Below are 15,834 nucleotides of genomic sequence, written 5' to 3' on the forward strand. Positions count from 1 at the left end.
ATTTTTTGGCCGTACGATATTTTTAATGTACTATATAGTACGCTATTTTCGATTTCATTTCAGCCTTGCCAGACGCACGATAATTATAGTATACGACGATAATTTCAAACCATTTTTTAGTCGTACGATATTTTTAATGTACAATATAGTAAGCTATTTTCGATTTCGTTTGAGAGTTGCCTGATTCACGATAATTATAGTAGGCGGCGATAATTTCAAGCCATTTTTGTGGCCGTCCGATAATGCAGCTTGAGTGTACGATAATGTATTAGAAAATTATAATTTTGAACATTTAAATTAAAACTTTTAATATTAGTTTTTTGTCAAGATTATTTTCCAATAGGTACAATTTTATTTCAGTGCAATTAAAAAATTTCGTATTTTAAATAGAACAGAAATGTAAAAATCACACTACAAAGGTATTTTTTAAATATCGAACATATTGTGCCGATGGAATAGTATCGGAAAGTCACTATAATAAAGAATTTTTAAAAATTATCTGGAGCCTGCCAATGTACACGTTTTAAGCTAATAACCTTTTAGGCTATGCTAATTGGTTTTTGAAATCGATAATTTTCTGGACCTGGGAACGTTGCACCGCGTTCTTGACTAATTAATTGTGAAGCTTAGTTTCAGTATTAGCAGCTGGCGTTTACTTCACACCGAACCGCCCTGTTTGTTGGGCCCCTTCTCATCATTCCTACCCGGTTTTATACTATTTCAATATTTTATCTCTATATACTATTTAACCGAATCCCGTTAAAACGAAAAGATTTTTGACGTCATACATCTAGAAATTGTTTTCTTTTTTGCATTCCAATGGCGGGTTTCGGTTAAATGGGAGTTAAATAAAATTAAATAGCCGTTATTTAAGGTTTAGCTTTAGGTTAGGCTAGGTTAGGTTGAAATTTCCTGTTGTATTATAATTAAAAGAAAGATGTATGCAAATTATTTATTCATATTTTTATATCATAATTTACATCATAATTATACATGTAAGTACAATGTATTATTCGGTTCTTGATTAATACTAAATCGATTCATTTTAATTCAGACCTTTGTATAATATATATAAAAAATTAACTGAATTGAAAATATATATTGCAATACTAAAAAAATGAAAATACTTAACAATTAGTATATTGTTTTTACTATTAACCTAACTAAATTTTCGATAAAATCAATGATTCTTAAAACTGCCAGTCGAATGGGATTCGGTTGAATTTGACTGTTCGGTCGAATAGACTACAATTGTTCTACTCCTGTATCTCAATTTCACATTAAAAAGTATTTATCATTCTTTTCATTAATAGTTTACTTCGTTATATATCGCTTATTCCGGTCAATAATGTCTGATCTATGAAATTAATTCACTATCAATTCAAACAATTATCCATACTCACAAGGAGAGTACCCGAGGTGTTTATTGCCATTTGTGTTCAAAGTCGGGCGTAATGTAGACCTATATGAGATATGAAATTTCCCAAAAGGAGACGTTGCACTACCCATTCGATTTGCCATGGCAACCGAAAATGTTTTTGACCACTTTAAACAAAAAAATCTCCATTTAAAAAAGCATGGGATTTTCTCGGTTTAACGAAAATTTAAAAAAATATTGAAAAATTTGAAATGGGTAATTTGGACCACATTTAGGTAAATTTCATCAAGTTTGGGTAAATTGGAACATTTTTGGCGTAAAACAGTAACAATTTTTGTGTAAAATAAGGAAAAAATCTTATTTTTGTTTTAAGTGGTCAAAAACATTTGCGTTTGTCATGGCAAATCGAATGGGTAGTGCAACGTCTCCTTTTGGGAAATATCATATCTCATATAGGTCTACATTTCACCCGACTTTGAACAAAATTGGCAATAAACAACTCTGGTACTCACCTTGTCAGTTGCATGTTAATGGCCTAGTATTTCTTCTGCCTGTTTTCCTTTAAGTTTTCTTCCCGCCGCGCAAATATCCTGGTAGTAGGCCAACCGCAGAACACGTTGGCCTACCACCAGGATATTTGCGCGGCGGGAAGAAAACTTAAAGGAAAACAGGCAGAAGAAATACTAGGCCTTTAAGAAAAGTAAAACATCTAGTAAATTTGGTGGAAAAATACTAGCACGAATTTCCAGTACATCGGCGGCGGGAATTTCGAATTTGGCCTATTTACGTTTGAATTTCTAAATATACCTGCGCGCGTTATATAATTTTGGAAAATAACGACTATTGCGTTATATTTCCAAGTGATAATTAATTAGTTGACATATATATAATTTAAAAACTGTTGTAATAATTTAGTACTACGTGAGAGGCATACCTAAAGAAATTGGTTTTGCAAGTCCAGGGTAAGTATAGAAGAGGTATTGCCAAGATTACCAAGTTGACGTACATAAACGTACGATTTGATGATTGTTTAGGAGTATAATACTAATAATACGCTATAATGGAGTTTAAAAATAATAATATACATTAAATATTTATTGATCACTTTGAAAATTACGCAATAGACATTTCTAAAAAGAATGAATATAACGTATAGGAACCTTAAGGAATTCAACAGAAAATAACCAAAATTAGAAATTCCACCGACGATTTACCGGAAAGTTGTGCTAGTATCTTTCCGCCAAATGTACTACAGTACATATTTTGCCTTTATTAACCTGCAACTGAGTATCTGAAGAAAATATCGATATTCGATTAACGACACGGAATCATCAAATGTGTCGTGAGTTGAGACCGAGGCACTATGATAAAAACGCAACAATGCTATTCTGGATTTTGTTTTGTTTATTGCTAATTTATTTATTAAATCGTTTTCTACTAGTGCACACTCTTTTTGTACTTTTTTGATATTAAACTCAGTAAGTTCACTAACACGGGAAATTAAATATATAGTTTTATACACTGTTGTATAAGCAAAATGTAAATAAACGCATTTCTGTACATTCTTAATTAATAGACTAATTATTGTAATGGCATCACATAAGGTACAGTTGGTCTATTTTCAACGTTTTGCTCTGAGATCTTCCAGGCCAAGCGGAAAAATTCCCATTCAAATTTGACATTTTGATTTGACTTTCGGTCGATTGGAAGCGGGTATGCACCTCGTTCTACAGAATCCGATAAATAGTTTTCAAAACCAGCGTGAGAAATCGCTTCGTGTTGGTTCGGGAAACAACTCGTCCAAGTCGGTTCGCTTAAAATCGCTTTCAAAACGACAAGGCGGGCAAGTAAAATTGCTCGTAATTTCCAAAATAATGGGAATAAAATTCTAAATAATGTCAAATAATAATACTGTATGTATAGTAAACATGATTAACTAATTGTTTTGAGATACATTTTAGTATTTTTAAAATTCTGGTCATAATTTGAAATGACGTTAAGCCTTGACTATAAGCGAACCGGGGTGAAGCGATTTCGCACGTGTGAACCATCGTCGGTGGTCAAAACTCGCATTCAAACCGACCTAAATAGACATTATAGCTAAAATAGGGATAGATTTGTTGGACAACTTAGTAGTAATCTCTATAGGCGTAACTTACGTCTGATGGTTCTCAACTATCTCTGATTGAAATTTCCTCAGGTCAACGTTAATGACGTTTCAATTTCCCTGAGACCTTGGTCAATTATCTCTGCATAAATAATGTCCTTTTTATTATATTAAAATCTTCCTTGAAAGTGAGCTTACTAGCAGAATATTTAAACAAATTGTTCCAGCTATTCCTTTATCGGCTGTTTGCTCAAGTCACTTAAGTGACAGATAGCTTCAAACGACCCTTTAGTTTGACTACGTGTATGCAATTAGTGAGTTACGTCTAATTTAAAGTAATTTGTGCTCTTACAGTTTATCCACACAGTTTTTATCGTTCGGGTATACATGCTTGCAATGGAATCCCAAATACTGTGAGACGTTGAGCTTTAATTTGCATCCTAGTAAGTTTCTTCCATTTTTGTCAACTTTTCAACCGCATTCGAAAATACTACTGGACTTGCTTAAAATAGGCCACTACCACATTGGCATTGCATAGCCTGTGATAATAACCATAAGTTTATAATTATGAGAAAACAACGTACGCTTCAAACATACGCTTTTTCCTATGATCATTAAATACATATTATAACAGTGAAATATGCCCAATTTCAAAGTAAGTTATGGTATTTTCTTTCATGGCTTAGGTCATAAATATAACCGTTATTTTAACAATTTATCAGCTAAGCGAAGGTGAATATTTTAACCCAGAAGCGTTGGCCGCATTTTAGAAAGATACGCAAAAGGTTAAGGGTTATAAAAAGGGTAAAAGCACAATGCAAAGAAAGCGTTCGAAAACAATTCGACGAAATAATAAAAATACAACTATTATTTAGGGTATTTCTATAGACAACTAGCTTTAATAGCCGGCTCCACCCGTGGACATTTAAAAAAAAAATAGATCTGAGAAATAGATAAGGGAAGTAAAGAGGTGCAAGTCGGTACCACCCGGAAAAATAGATAAGGGAAGCAAAGGGGTGGGGGTCAAGAAAAAAAATGAAAGTCGAGTAAAATAAAATGAGTAAAATAATAAAATTGAATTAGATTAATAACCATGTTAGGTATTTGGAATTAGGCGCGTTTAGTTGGAAATCAAGCCCGGAACATTGAGTTAAAATTTCAAAGCTCTAGAGCTAACCGTTCTCAAGTTTTTAGGAACATGACATACAAATAAATAAATAAAAGGACAAAATTTAAGACTTATAGTTATAGATTGTATACCACAGAAAAAAACATATGCATAGATTAACTGTGCGATGTCCTCAAAACGGGTGAATTATTTGAATTTATCAGTTGAATTCGGGAAGTGGCCTTATAAAGGTAAAATTAAATTAGCAGTATATGAAGATAAATATTTATCTGTAAGATATAACTACGCAAATATGTTACAGCGCATTTTTAAAAGATGAATTATTTTTATTGTCATCGTTAAATCGTTATAAGATATATTTTTTTCTACTTGGAAGTGTTTCGCTCTTAGATCTTTTGAGCCAAGACGGTAAAACAACCTTTAAAGTTGGTCATTTCTTCCTTTCCCTGGTCATTTGATATTTTTTGCACCATTTCGTTGACACTCGCTTCGTCCATGCAATCGTCATCGGCTTCTAGAACTTTGTAACCCACTTCCAGCCATACTCGAATTCTGGTTCAAACAGGGATATTTTTCTTCGCCAACCACGTAGAAGTCTCCACCGGAAAATCCTCTGATGATCAGATACCCGCCTGATCTAAGAACGCCGGCAATCGCCTTGACCGAAGCCAAGTACTGGTCGTAATTCAGACAAGCCGCTTCTAAACAACCGCAGGTAAAAACTAAGTCAAATGGTTCTGTGATTTCACCGATTGGTTGAGGGTTTCTCAGATCAACTGTTATGACGCCTTTCACCTTGGACTTTAATCGTTTTTCGATTATCTGGATCCCTTCGTCAGTATCTCTGTTATATATATATAAAATAAATCAAATTACGAGTTTAGCTGTTTATCTTTTAGATGGCCTATAACTTACTGAAATCCTTCTTTATCGGCACAGTATTTGAATAGATGGTGGTATTGTGGTAACGGTCCTTCGTGGTCTAACCATTCTTTGACCGCCTTTCTTTATAGTTGACTAAAATCGGCGTAAACGATGGAATCGCACATTTTACTAACTGGAGCCATTCGATGGACAACTGGTCCACAGCCGATTTCCAGACATCGTTTCACGGAACCATCGAGTTTACCTATTTTTATTTATTTGTTCCATTAAAGTTAATCTCATTTGGAAATAACAATCTTCGGGGAAGTATCTAAAGCCCAGTTCACACTATACAATTAATTGGGCCACTTTATTGAAACCAACTAATTGGAAGCAAGAAAACTGTACAGTGTTAACAGAAAAAGTTGAAACAATGTTTACAATTTTTCTGTTCACACTATTCAATTTTCTTGCTTACAATTAGTTGGTTTCAATTAAGTGGCCCAATTAATTGTATAGTGTGAACTGGGCTTAACTCTATACCACCTATGTAAAGAAATGGCAGTAAAGAAATAAATTACTTAATTAATTAAATTAAGTTAAATAATTAATATTGGTGCTGTAATATTTTCTAAATTAGTCATTTTATCGTCATTTTCTGCTTAAATTATGTCGCACGGATAAAACCGGAAACGCCCGTTAATCGAAGCACTATTTTTAACGATTTTTCGGTGTTGTTAGATTAGTTATTTTACACTTTTTGTAGAAGTAATGAGAAATTTTATTACCGGAATCGAAAGTTTCGTACAACTGATCCAGACATACTTTCTCCGTCTGATGCACTTCTTTGTAGATTAAATTCGGGTACTCCGAAGCCTCGAACTGTTCGTTATATAGTTTTCGTACGCGCTCTTCCACCTGTTGATCCACCATTGTACGATTCGACTTCAGCGCTTCCTGCAATTTGATTGAAATACTTCAAACTCGGGAACTCCCTCTTCAGTTATAATTCCAGTTTGGCAACTCTCCAACCTACGTGTATACCCGTATTCATTGGAACTGAACTACTTGACATATAGTTTATACAGTTCTTAGAGTGAGAAGCTTCAAATATAAAGGCCCTCGTAATAGCCCTTCGATCTAACACAGTGAGATGGCAATTCGTTGGCGCGAGTGAGGGAGGGTAGACGATGGCGCCATCTACCGACTGTACCTATATTCTTTAAAAATGTTTACCACTGGTATCACTTTTATTTTACGTTTCCCGCTTACCACAGTGCTAGCTCGAAGCAACAAACACAAGGAGAACGCATCTAGCCTTAAAACACGCTAACGCAGTGTTGCGTACAAATTTCATTGGACGATCCTTTACGCTGAACGTTTTACGGAAAGGGGGAAGACAATTTCATAATTTTCCCCTTCCGACGGCAGCAGGCGCTAAAGCGTCTAAGCGAATGAAAAATGTACGCTAGAAAATGCACGACTTTTGACGGGTTGCGTTCTCCTGGTGTGGGGTGCTAGCAGGAACGACGCGAGGGGAAAGATGCCGGTAAAAATAACAGGGGCCTGTTCAGCGTGGGGAACCTGGTTTCGATTCTTATCCCAAGAGGTATAACTAAGGGCCGACAATTTCAACTACCCGCCACGATGGGTCTGCTGTCAGTGGCATAATTATAGACGGGGTTAATTTTCCCATTTTTCTAGATACGCCACTGCTACCAAATTTATCTCCACTGTTATATCTCCAGTTATAACGACTTGCGTGTTAGATCGTGGGGCCGAACATTTTCATACTAGTTATAATATATACATTGTTATTTACGTAAACTATCTCATTTGAGCGCAGTGTGTGAACAGGTTGTGGAATGGGACTCATGTATGAACCAGGGTTGGCCTTTAGAAGTTTGAATCAGTTTCATGCAGTTTTAAACATGTTTATATTTAAATGTTTTTTTTCATTTAAATTATCTTTTTATGTAAAGTATGACGTAGAACTTAAACCCCCTTTTAAACTTGGGTTTTTATTTTTATTGTTTCTTTATTAATTCAAAAACCGTTTAAATCAATGAAAAGTGTTTAAAAACAATAAAAAAATATTTCGATTATCCGCTACTACTATTGGTCCTCCATCAATACGTGTTTCAATTTTGTCGCTCTTTTGAAAAATAATCCGGTTCAATAAACAAGGTGGCTCTGTTTCACAGAAAATATCTCTGGGACAGGTGATAGAATTTCGCTTAAATTTTTTTTTTACAAAGCTGTAATGAACGATATATTTAAAAGACGTTTAAGCAGCTTTTTAACAGATTCATTATATATATTAAATATATATCAGACATGATAAGATAAGATATTTAAAATTTAAAATGGTAGATACTATCTATTAACGATACTCCAGAATGACTTCTTAATCACCTAACTTGATTTAAGTGTATGGTTCGTAGATGTTTAATTGGTATGGTTGGTTTATAAAAAAAACGTTTAATTTTATTCTATTGCCATGTTAAAAATAATACAAGTTGTTTTCGATTCATCCCTTTTGAGCGAACACTAAAAAACAGTCTTTGAAGTTTCCTTCTATTTCTAATTTGTCTTTGATCTCCTGGAAATTCTTCATTTCATCATCGCTACTCTCGAGGACCTTGTAGCCGCTTTCCTGTAAAGCTTTAGTCACGAAACTGACATTCTGGTTCAAACTGGGATATTTCTCGCCTTGGTAATTATAGTAATCTCCTCCAGAGAAGCCTCTAATGACGAAATACCCTCCTGGTCGCAGGACATCGGCTATTCCCTTGACCGCGAAGACGTAATCGTCATAGTTGAGGCAAACCGCTTCCAAACAGCCGCAAGTGAAGACCACGTCGAACGGTTCGTTGACTGGGCCGATTGGTTGGCGGTTCCTCAAATCAATTGGTATGACATCTTTGACCTTGGACTTTAATCGCTTCTCGATTTTCTTGATACCTTCGTTCGTATCTCTATTTAATGAAAGATTTGTGGTTATAAGATTCTTAATTGAGTGCGTGTTATTATACTCTGATAATTATTATTATACGAAATTCATGGGAAACCAAACTCACTGAAATCCTTCCTTTTGGGCGCAATATTTGAATACATTGTGGTATTGTGGCGAGGGTTCTTCGTGGTCCAACCAATCCTTCACCGCTTGCCTGTATTGCGGGCTGAAGTCGCTGTAGACGATTGTATCGCATACTCTGCTAACTGGAGCCATCCGGTGGACGATGGGTCCACAACCCACCTCCAGACATCGCTTCACCGAGCCCACTAGTTTGCCTATTTACGTCAACTGAATTTAGGTACCGTTATAGGCAAATTGGTTCAGCTCAATCTTACCAGAATCGAATATTTCGTACAACTGATCCAAAGTTGAGCTCTCAGTGGTGTTAATTTCTTTGTAGAATTGACCAATATAGACATCGGCTGCCCATTTTTCGCTGTATAATTTCCCGATTTTTTCTTTGCTTTCTTGGTCCGTCATCTTGCTTTGCGCGTTTAACTGTGGATTATTTCTGATTGCTGCTGCGTTGATTAGCGCACGATAGAGTCCGGCCCTCTTTATCTTTCTAATGGAGTCTCTCTTGGCAAGCAGCCAAAACTGAACATAATAGTACATGTTTCATTATGGCGTCAAAACCTAGATTAGATTGTTAAGTAATTGAAGCCTTGTGTATTTCACGAAGAATATTTATTAAGTTTTAATAATTTTTTGTTTTTGACGAGCGTTTTTGAAGGGTGACTGTAGCACATTTTCAAAGTTAGGACATAAATTGGTTTCGTTGTAGCTACCATATTCATAAATGCTATAACCGGTGTTATTAAAGAGTACATTTGGAAAATTGGCATAATTAAGTTATAAAATGCGAACTTTCCCCATTTTATTTTAGACTGATCAACGACCCTGATTAATTGTTTTTAAACATTTACCTTGTCTAAGGATGATAAACACTCGTCCAAGTTTCTCATTTATGAATTCTCGATCTTCTCAAGTATGAAAGCTCGAACTTCTCAAGATGATTAGATACAGATGGATTGAACCTCTCTCGCTTATTAGCGTGGTAACTATAAGGAACGAATTTGACCCGGTTTGACGTGCCATATAAGGTCAAAAACATTACTACTACAGACGAATTTATACTGGTTTTATTTTCTTTCTTGAGACAATTCCTAAGTTAAATTAGCCACCAATGATGGCAATGTAGAAATAAATAATATGTATTATACCAGAAGTAAATGAACTTTTATTTACTTCTGATTATACTTTTATTTATTTGAAAAATCTACAACTTTTGGGTAATGGCGAAAAAGCAACTCTTGCAATTACTGACATCTTTGTCTCTTATTAAATCATCATCGTTGCTCTATGTTCTTCCTTTAGTTTTTCCATGTCCAGTACTTGGTAACCACCTTCGGTCAGCCCTTTTTGGACCATCTCAATGGTTTGATTCAGACAGGGGAATTTCGTGTCGTTGACCACGTAGTAATTTCCGTCAGTAAAACCCTTGATAAGAAGATATCCTCCTGGTCTCAGAATGGTGGCGACGTTCTTGACCGCCGTGACGTAGTTCTGGTAAGAATCGCAGGCAGACTCCAGACAGGCCCCACTGAAGATCACGTCGAAGGGCTCGTTCACTTCAGGGACGGGTGGAGATTGTAGTATGTTTACGTGGACGATCCCAATGACCTTCGACTTGACCCTCGTCTTGATTTCAATCGACCCCTTTTAAAGATCCCTGGGTAATCAGTACATATGTTACATAATTCCTTAAGACCAAAGTTACAACTTACTGAAAGCCTTCCTTTTCCGCGCAATAACGGAACAGATGGTGGTGTCTGGGGTCAGGAATCGGGTTCGCTAGCCACTCATTGACCAGATCCAGATTCTTTTGACTGAAGTCGCTATAGACCAGAATGTCGCACACGTTACTCGGGGCACTCATGCGATGGACGATTGGACCGCAACCGATGTCGATGCATCTTTTAAGCGGGCCTTTCAGCATACCTGCGTTATATCAGAGTGAAATAATGCTTTAATAAAAATAATTTGTCAATTTTTTTCTCTTGAGCTAAGCTAATACTGAAGGCAGCAAATCGTCTAGCGACTTTTAATATCTTTAAACGGGTGGCCGGGTTACAATGCAATCTCTAGTTCACGGTGACCACACCTATATTTTATAATTTTTCCCATGATTTCAATGTCTTCCTAAAACTTAATATTTTCCAATTTTTAGATATAGATCAAAATAAAAACTACAGAGTTAGAAATAATTTGGAATAAAATACGTCAGCTATCGCATCAAGTAGATTCAAACCCAATCTTTTCCAACCAGCCAATCAATAAAATAGCATCCCTTTAAAAAACACGAATTTTCACTTCATTAGTATTTGAAACGTATATTTTTTTCCGTAATTTCAACAGACGTTATCCTATATATTTTCTTTATTTAATAAAATATCTCACCTACCAAATCCTATAAATTACCACAAATTGTCAATTTTTCCTATATTCATTTATGAGCTTTTCTGTGGTTACTCTGAGTTATTTAATCACTATTTGATTATTTCAAAATAATAACCTTTTTCGAAAGCTTCGTATAATTTATCAAAAGTTAATTTTTCGGCTGGAATGACGTCTTTGAAATATTTGGTTAAATAGTAGTCGGCATCGAACTCTTCATTGTACTGTTTGCGAACGTGGTCATCTATCGGTTCAACTTCCATTATTTCCAATAAACGCGGTCAATTGAAATAGCAGCTTCGATGATCTATTGGGAAAAGTCTGTAAGACTCCGTTTCAAGTTCCCTATCAACCGATAACTCGGCGTCAATCGCTCTAGTTGATTTACTTAAATATTTTCAGTTTTTACCTCTCCGAGGGGACAAAGTCCCCTACGAGGGGTTATACAATCATCGTGTCTGTCTGTGTGTGTGTGTCTGTCTGTCTGTCTGTCTGTCTGTGTGCTGCGAACGCGTTACCGGGGCAAAGTCCAAAACGCGTTACCGGAGCAAAGTCGAAAAACCATTTTTGCAGTTTAAAGGTTGACAAAGCCACCGTCTAACGGTGAGCGTTAACGGATTAATTTGCGGTTGGTGCGTTTTGGTTTGGTTGGTTTTTTTCGTTAACGCTCACCGTCGTGATGGTTCCAACTCAGTTTTATTTTAAAGTTTGTTATTGTAATGTTTATGTGTAGTGTGGGAATGTTGAGTTTGTGTTATGGCGGTTGCGGGTGATGAGTGTATAGTGTTTAAGTTTTGTATGTATGGGTGTTTTCTCTCCAACTTCTTCTTATTGACTTTTGGGACGGACCGAGTGCTGAGGGTTACGGTAAACGTCTCAACGTCCAAATGGCAGGGTTTCCACCAAATGCTCACGTTATACGTCTTAATATCAATTTGCGATAGTATCGGGCGGGATTTGAACCCGCGCCCTCCTGCATGACAGGCGAGTGTTTTACCACAGAACCACCGATACATGATACGCTTTATTGAAAATTTCAAACTCAGCTTAGCGGAAGAGGATATTAATAGTTTTTAAAGTCTACATTTTTTACGTATGAAATTTTAAAGGTCAAATCTTGTTTTAGCGCAGTCAGCAGAGATAAGATGGTTAAAGGGTAGAACCCGTGGGTGGTCCACTTAGTTAGTTTTTGGTAATTTTTTACGGGTTTTATTATCGACTTAGATATAGTCGTTTATTGATATACGAGCTGTCGTCTAGTCAAGTGGCTTTCTGTGCTTTGTTAATGGTAAGGTTTTCGCTTCTTGTTAATACATTTTCTATTGGTGTGGATATTTGGATATCTACGATTCCTAATGCAGTCAGTGATTTCCTGGGTGTGCGAGTCATTATATGATAATGGAAATTGGACGGTATTGGTCTTTTTCATGCGGTATGTGTCACAACGTCAACAGGGAGTCTACGTGTCGTTCACTACCAGATGTCGAATATAGCTATTCTACGGTATATTCATCAAGGGCAAGTGTTGAAATAAAATGAGCGTTAAAAAAGCGGCAAGTATTTCGTAAGCGAGAAAAATACAAATACCCTCTGTAGATATTTATTTCATTAAAATTGGCTTGGTATTATATTTAACTGATAAACTTGTACTGTAAATAGGGTTAAATTCAATTGCATTGTTTTAGTACGTCTAAGTCACTGTTGTAACTACTTAATTTATAATATTCTGAATAAATTAAACTCGGTTGTTTCGTCTCAATTATTTTAATTATAATTAAAATTTTATACCGGGCGGGATTGAACCGGGATTACGTTTTTAGTAAATAACTCTGAATTGCGGAGATATATCTTTAAGGGTCATCTCGAGAAATTAATACCCCTAGGGACAATTCTTCCGAGGAGAGGTAAATTTTGGCTTGCCAACTTGTATTAATCGCGATTTTCTGAAAAAAAAATTATTTAACCAATTAACCTTCGATTGAATTTTGCGCCCCTCAATACTTATTTTCTAGGAAGAACAAGACATACGACGGTCAGAATACACACAATCCTTCTAATGTGTTAAGTTTGTTTGAGCTATTCACCGCAGCCTGCAACGCCGGTATTACACCCAATATATATCCACGGTCACACATAATTGTATTTACACTTATTTGTTACGTCTAGTCATACTTTGAAAGCATCGAAGATTCCTTCAATCAGTGTCACTCTTAATTGTTACTTCTGGTCATACGTTGAAAGCGCGGCGTACTCTGAACGGCCTTGAAAAACGCTAGAGGGAAACGGGCGCGTAGACCTCTATAAACACGCGGATTTACAATGTTGGAAATTGTGGGGGTGTGTATACGGTGCCCAAAAAACCTTACTTAGAATTAAAATTATGTAACGTATTTGCAATTCTAGGTTATATGTAAACCACAGCTATTCAAAAATGTAACTTTCATGAAAGTCGGACTTAAATTAAGGAACTGTATGTAGATTTTTAGGCGAAAATATAAAAACACGAAAATTGGGGCCCCGTAAATTACCCTGAAAACTATACTTAAATTTAATATTTAAGTAATAGGTCCGCTGAATCCTAACCTATCCAATAATATATTTTTTAACGTTATCGGACTTAATTTTAAATAAAATATCTACCACATAAAGCGAAAACACCGAAAATAGTAAATTGGGCAAATGCCCAACTTCTAGGGCTCCGATTTGAAAACTTTATAAAAGGCTATGAATGGCGATGTATGTACATTCGAACGAGATATCATTGACAGATATACGCGACAGAGCGGCATCGGCATCGGCATCGGCAGCAACGGCTACACTGTACGTGAGACTAATACACACACAAATCCTTAGAAATGTGTGTAAAAACGACACAATAACTTTGAAAGTGTAATTAAAGGGGAACGGTCAAGCTTTAACGAGTTAGATAGCCCTATAGCCCGTTAAAAACTAATATTAATGGCAAAAACCGCGTAAAAAATATTAAGTGGTTAATTTTAAATAAAATAAAGACATTTCGGGAACATGAAAAGCGCGTGTCTGCCGCGACACCTAGTATGTTCCGCTATATCCGGTATTTGAGTCAAGTCATAAACTAAATGCTTAAGCGGACGTTAAATATCGGTTTATTTTTTGGTGCCCAAGGCTCCAATTGGCACCATCGACCGTATGTCCAAGCATTTCAATAAAATCAGTTACGTCAGCATTTCAGACCGCCACGATTTTGAATTTGACCAATATTAATCGATAGTTTGATATTTCGATAGCAGCCTCTTCTGCGCACGCGCATTGCCATTTTGACGGATCGTGATGTTTTGTCATTTTTGACGGATCCCATTATTTTTGTCATTTTCGATTTTTAAAGATTAGCCTCCCTGTTTATAGGATATTTTGTCAAAACATGAATACCAGGTGCAATAATCGTTCCTACGTACCTTGAAGTTTGGTTATTTTTTTAACTATAAGCTAAATTAACCTCTCAATAAAGTAACAAGAACTACTCGTATAGTTAGGTTCGTTAAAAAACAAAATAATGTATGTTTAATGTAGTACCATGATAAAAAAAATTACAAATACAAATAGATTGGATTTCATATCTTTTGAGCAAACACCAAGAAACAGCCTTCGTAGTTTGCCTCCACTTCTACTTGGTCTTTTATCTCCTGGAAGTTCTCAATTTCATCGTCAGCACTCCTCAGGACCTTGTAACCGCTTTCCTGTAAAGCTTTAGTCACGAAACTGACATTCTGGTTCAAAACGGGATATTTCTCGCCCCCGAAATAGTAGTAATCTCCTCCACCCCAGCCTCTAATGACGAAATAATCTCCTGGTCGCAGGACATCGGCTATTCCCTTGACCGCGAAGACGTAATCGTCGTAGTTGAGGCAAGCCGCTTCCAAACAGCCGCAAGTGAAAACCACGTCGAACGGTTCGTTGACTGGGCCGATCGGTTGGCGGTTCCTCAAATCAATTGGTATGACATCTTTGACCTTGGACTTTAATCGCTTCTCGATTTTCTTGATACCTTCGTTCGTATCTCTATTTAATGAAAGATTTGTGGTTATAAGATTCTTAATTGAGTGCGTGTTATTATACTCTGATAATTATTATTATACGAAATTCATGGGAAACCAAACTCACTGAAATCCTTCCTTTTGGGCGCAATATTTGAATACATTGTGGTATTGTGGCGAGGGTTCTTCGTGGTCCAACCAATCCTTCACCGCTTGCCTGTATTGCGGGCTGAAATCGCTGTAGACGATGGTATCGCATACTCTGCTAACTGGAGCCATCCGGTGGACGATGGGTCCACAACCCACCTCCAGACATCGCTTCACCGAGCCCACTAGTTTGCCTATTTGCGTCAACTAAATTTAGGTACCATTATAAGCAATTTGATCGAGCTCAATCTTACCAGAATCGAATATTTCGTACAACTGATCCAAAGTTGAGCTTTCAGTGGGGTTAATTTCTTTATATAATTGACCAATATAGACCTCGGCTGCCCATTTTTCGCTGTATAATTGGCCGATTTTTTCTTTGCTTTCGTGATCGGTCATCTTGCTTTGCGCGTTTAACTGCTGTCTGAACAGTGTCGCGTTAACACACGTTACCCAGGTAGCAAATGTACATTTACTACACGTGCATGTGACAAAGTGTATAGCACGTGACCGAACACCCTCCCCGACCTCTAGTGGGTGAACTGTAACAGTTCACCCACTTAGCGGGAAAATATTTTCCCAACATCGTTCAATTAAGTTGCTATATACATGTAGTTTATGCATCAGTTTCAATTTATTTAAATAAACTATTACAGTTATTCACAAAAATATTTTCAAAATTAAGCAAAAAAGAACGCCGATATTGGCTTTCAAACGAGC

General features: G+C 36.3%; 3 protein-coding genes across 3 annotated transcripts; all 3 read right to left on the minus strand.

The window, feature by feature from the left end:
• Positions 1–7,939: 7,939 nt before the first annotated feature.
• LOC149924887 (nicotinamide N-methyltransferase-like) lies at positions 7,940–9,477 on the minus strand. The gene is made up of 4 exons (XM_090160565.1): positions 9,424–9,477; positions 8,833–9,094; positions 8,559–8,772; positions 7,940–8,456 (listed from the first exon to the last, which is right to left on the minus strand). The coding sequence occupies exons 1-4, from the start codon at positions 9,460–9,462 to the stop codon at positions 8,009–8,011; spliced, it is 963 nt and encodes a 320-aa protein (XP_090016691.1). The 5' UTR covers positions 9,463–9,477; the 3' UTR covers positions 7,940–8,008.
• Positions 9,478–9,838: 361 nt separating this feature from the next.
• LOC149924888 (nicotinamide N-methyltransferase-like) lies at positions 9,839–11,294 on the minus strand. Its single transcript, XM_090161672.1, has 3 exons — positions 11,073–11,294; positions 10,285–10,498; positions 9,839–10,100 (listed from the first exon to the last, which is right to left on the minus strand). Exons 1-3 carry the CDS (start codon positions 11,215–11,217, stop codon positions 9,839–9,841), a joined length of 621 nt encoding a protein of 206 aa, XP_090017798.1. The 5' UTR covers positions 11,218–11,294.
• Positions 11,295–14,510: 3,216 nt separating this feature from the next.
• LOC149924889 (nicotinamide N-methyltransferase-like) lies at positions 14,511–15,559 on the minus strand. The gene is made up of 3 exons (XM_090160882.1): positions 15,369–15,559; positions 15,095–15,308; positions 14,511–14,992 (listed from the first exon to the last, which is right to left on the minus strand). The coding sequence occupies exons 1-3, from the start codon at positions 15,511–15,513 to the stop codon at positions 14,545–14,547; spliced, it is 807 nt and encodes a 268-aa protein (XP_090017008.1). The 5' UTR covers positions 15,514–15,559; the 3' UTR covers positions 14,511–14,544.
• Between the last annotated feature and the right edge of the window lie 275 nt (positions 15,560–15,834).

The sequence above is a fragment of the Leiobunum rupestre genome, chromosome 10, assembly GCF_980474605.1.
Source record: "Leiobunum rupestre chromosome 10, qqLeiRupe1.1.hap1, whole genome shotgun sequence".
NCBI classification, from domain to species: Eukaryota; Metazoa; Arthropoda; class Arachnida; order Opiliones; family Sclerosomatidae; genus Leiobunum; species Leiobunum rupestre.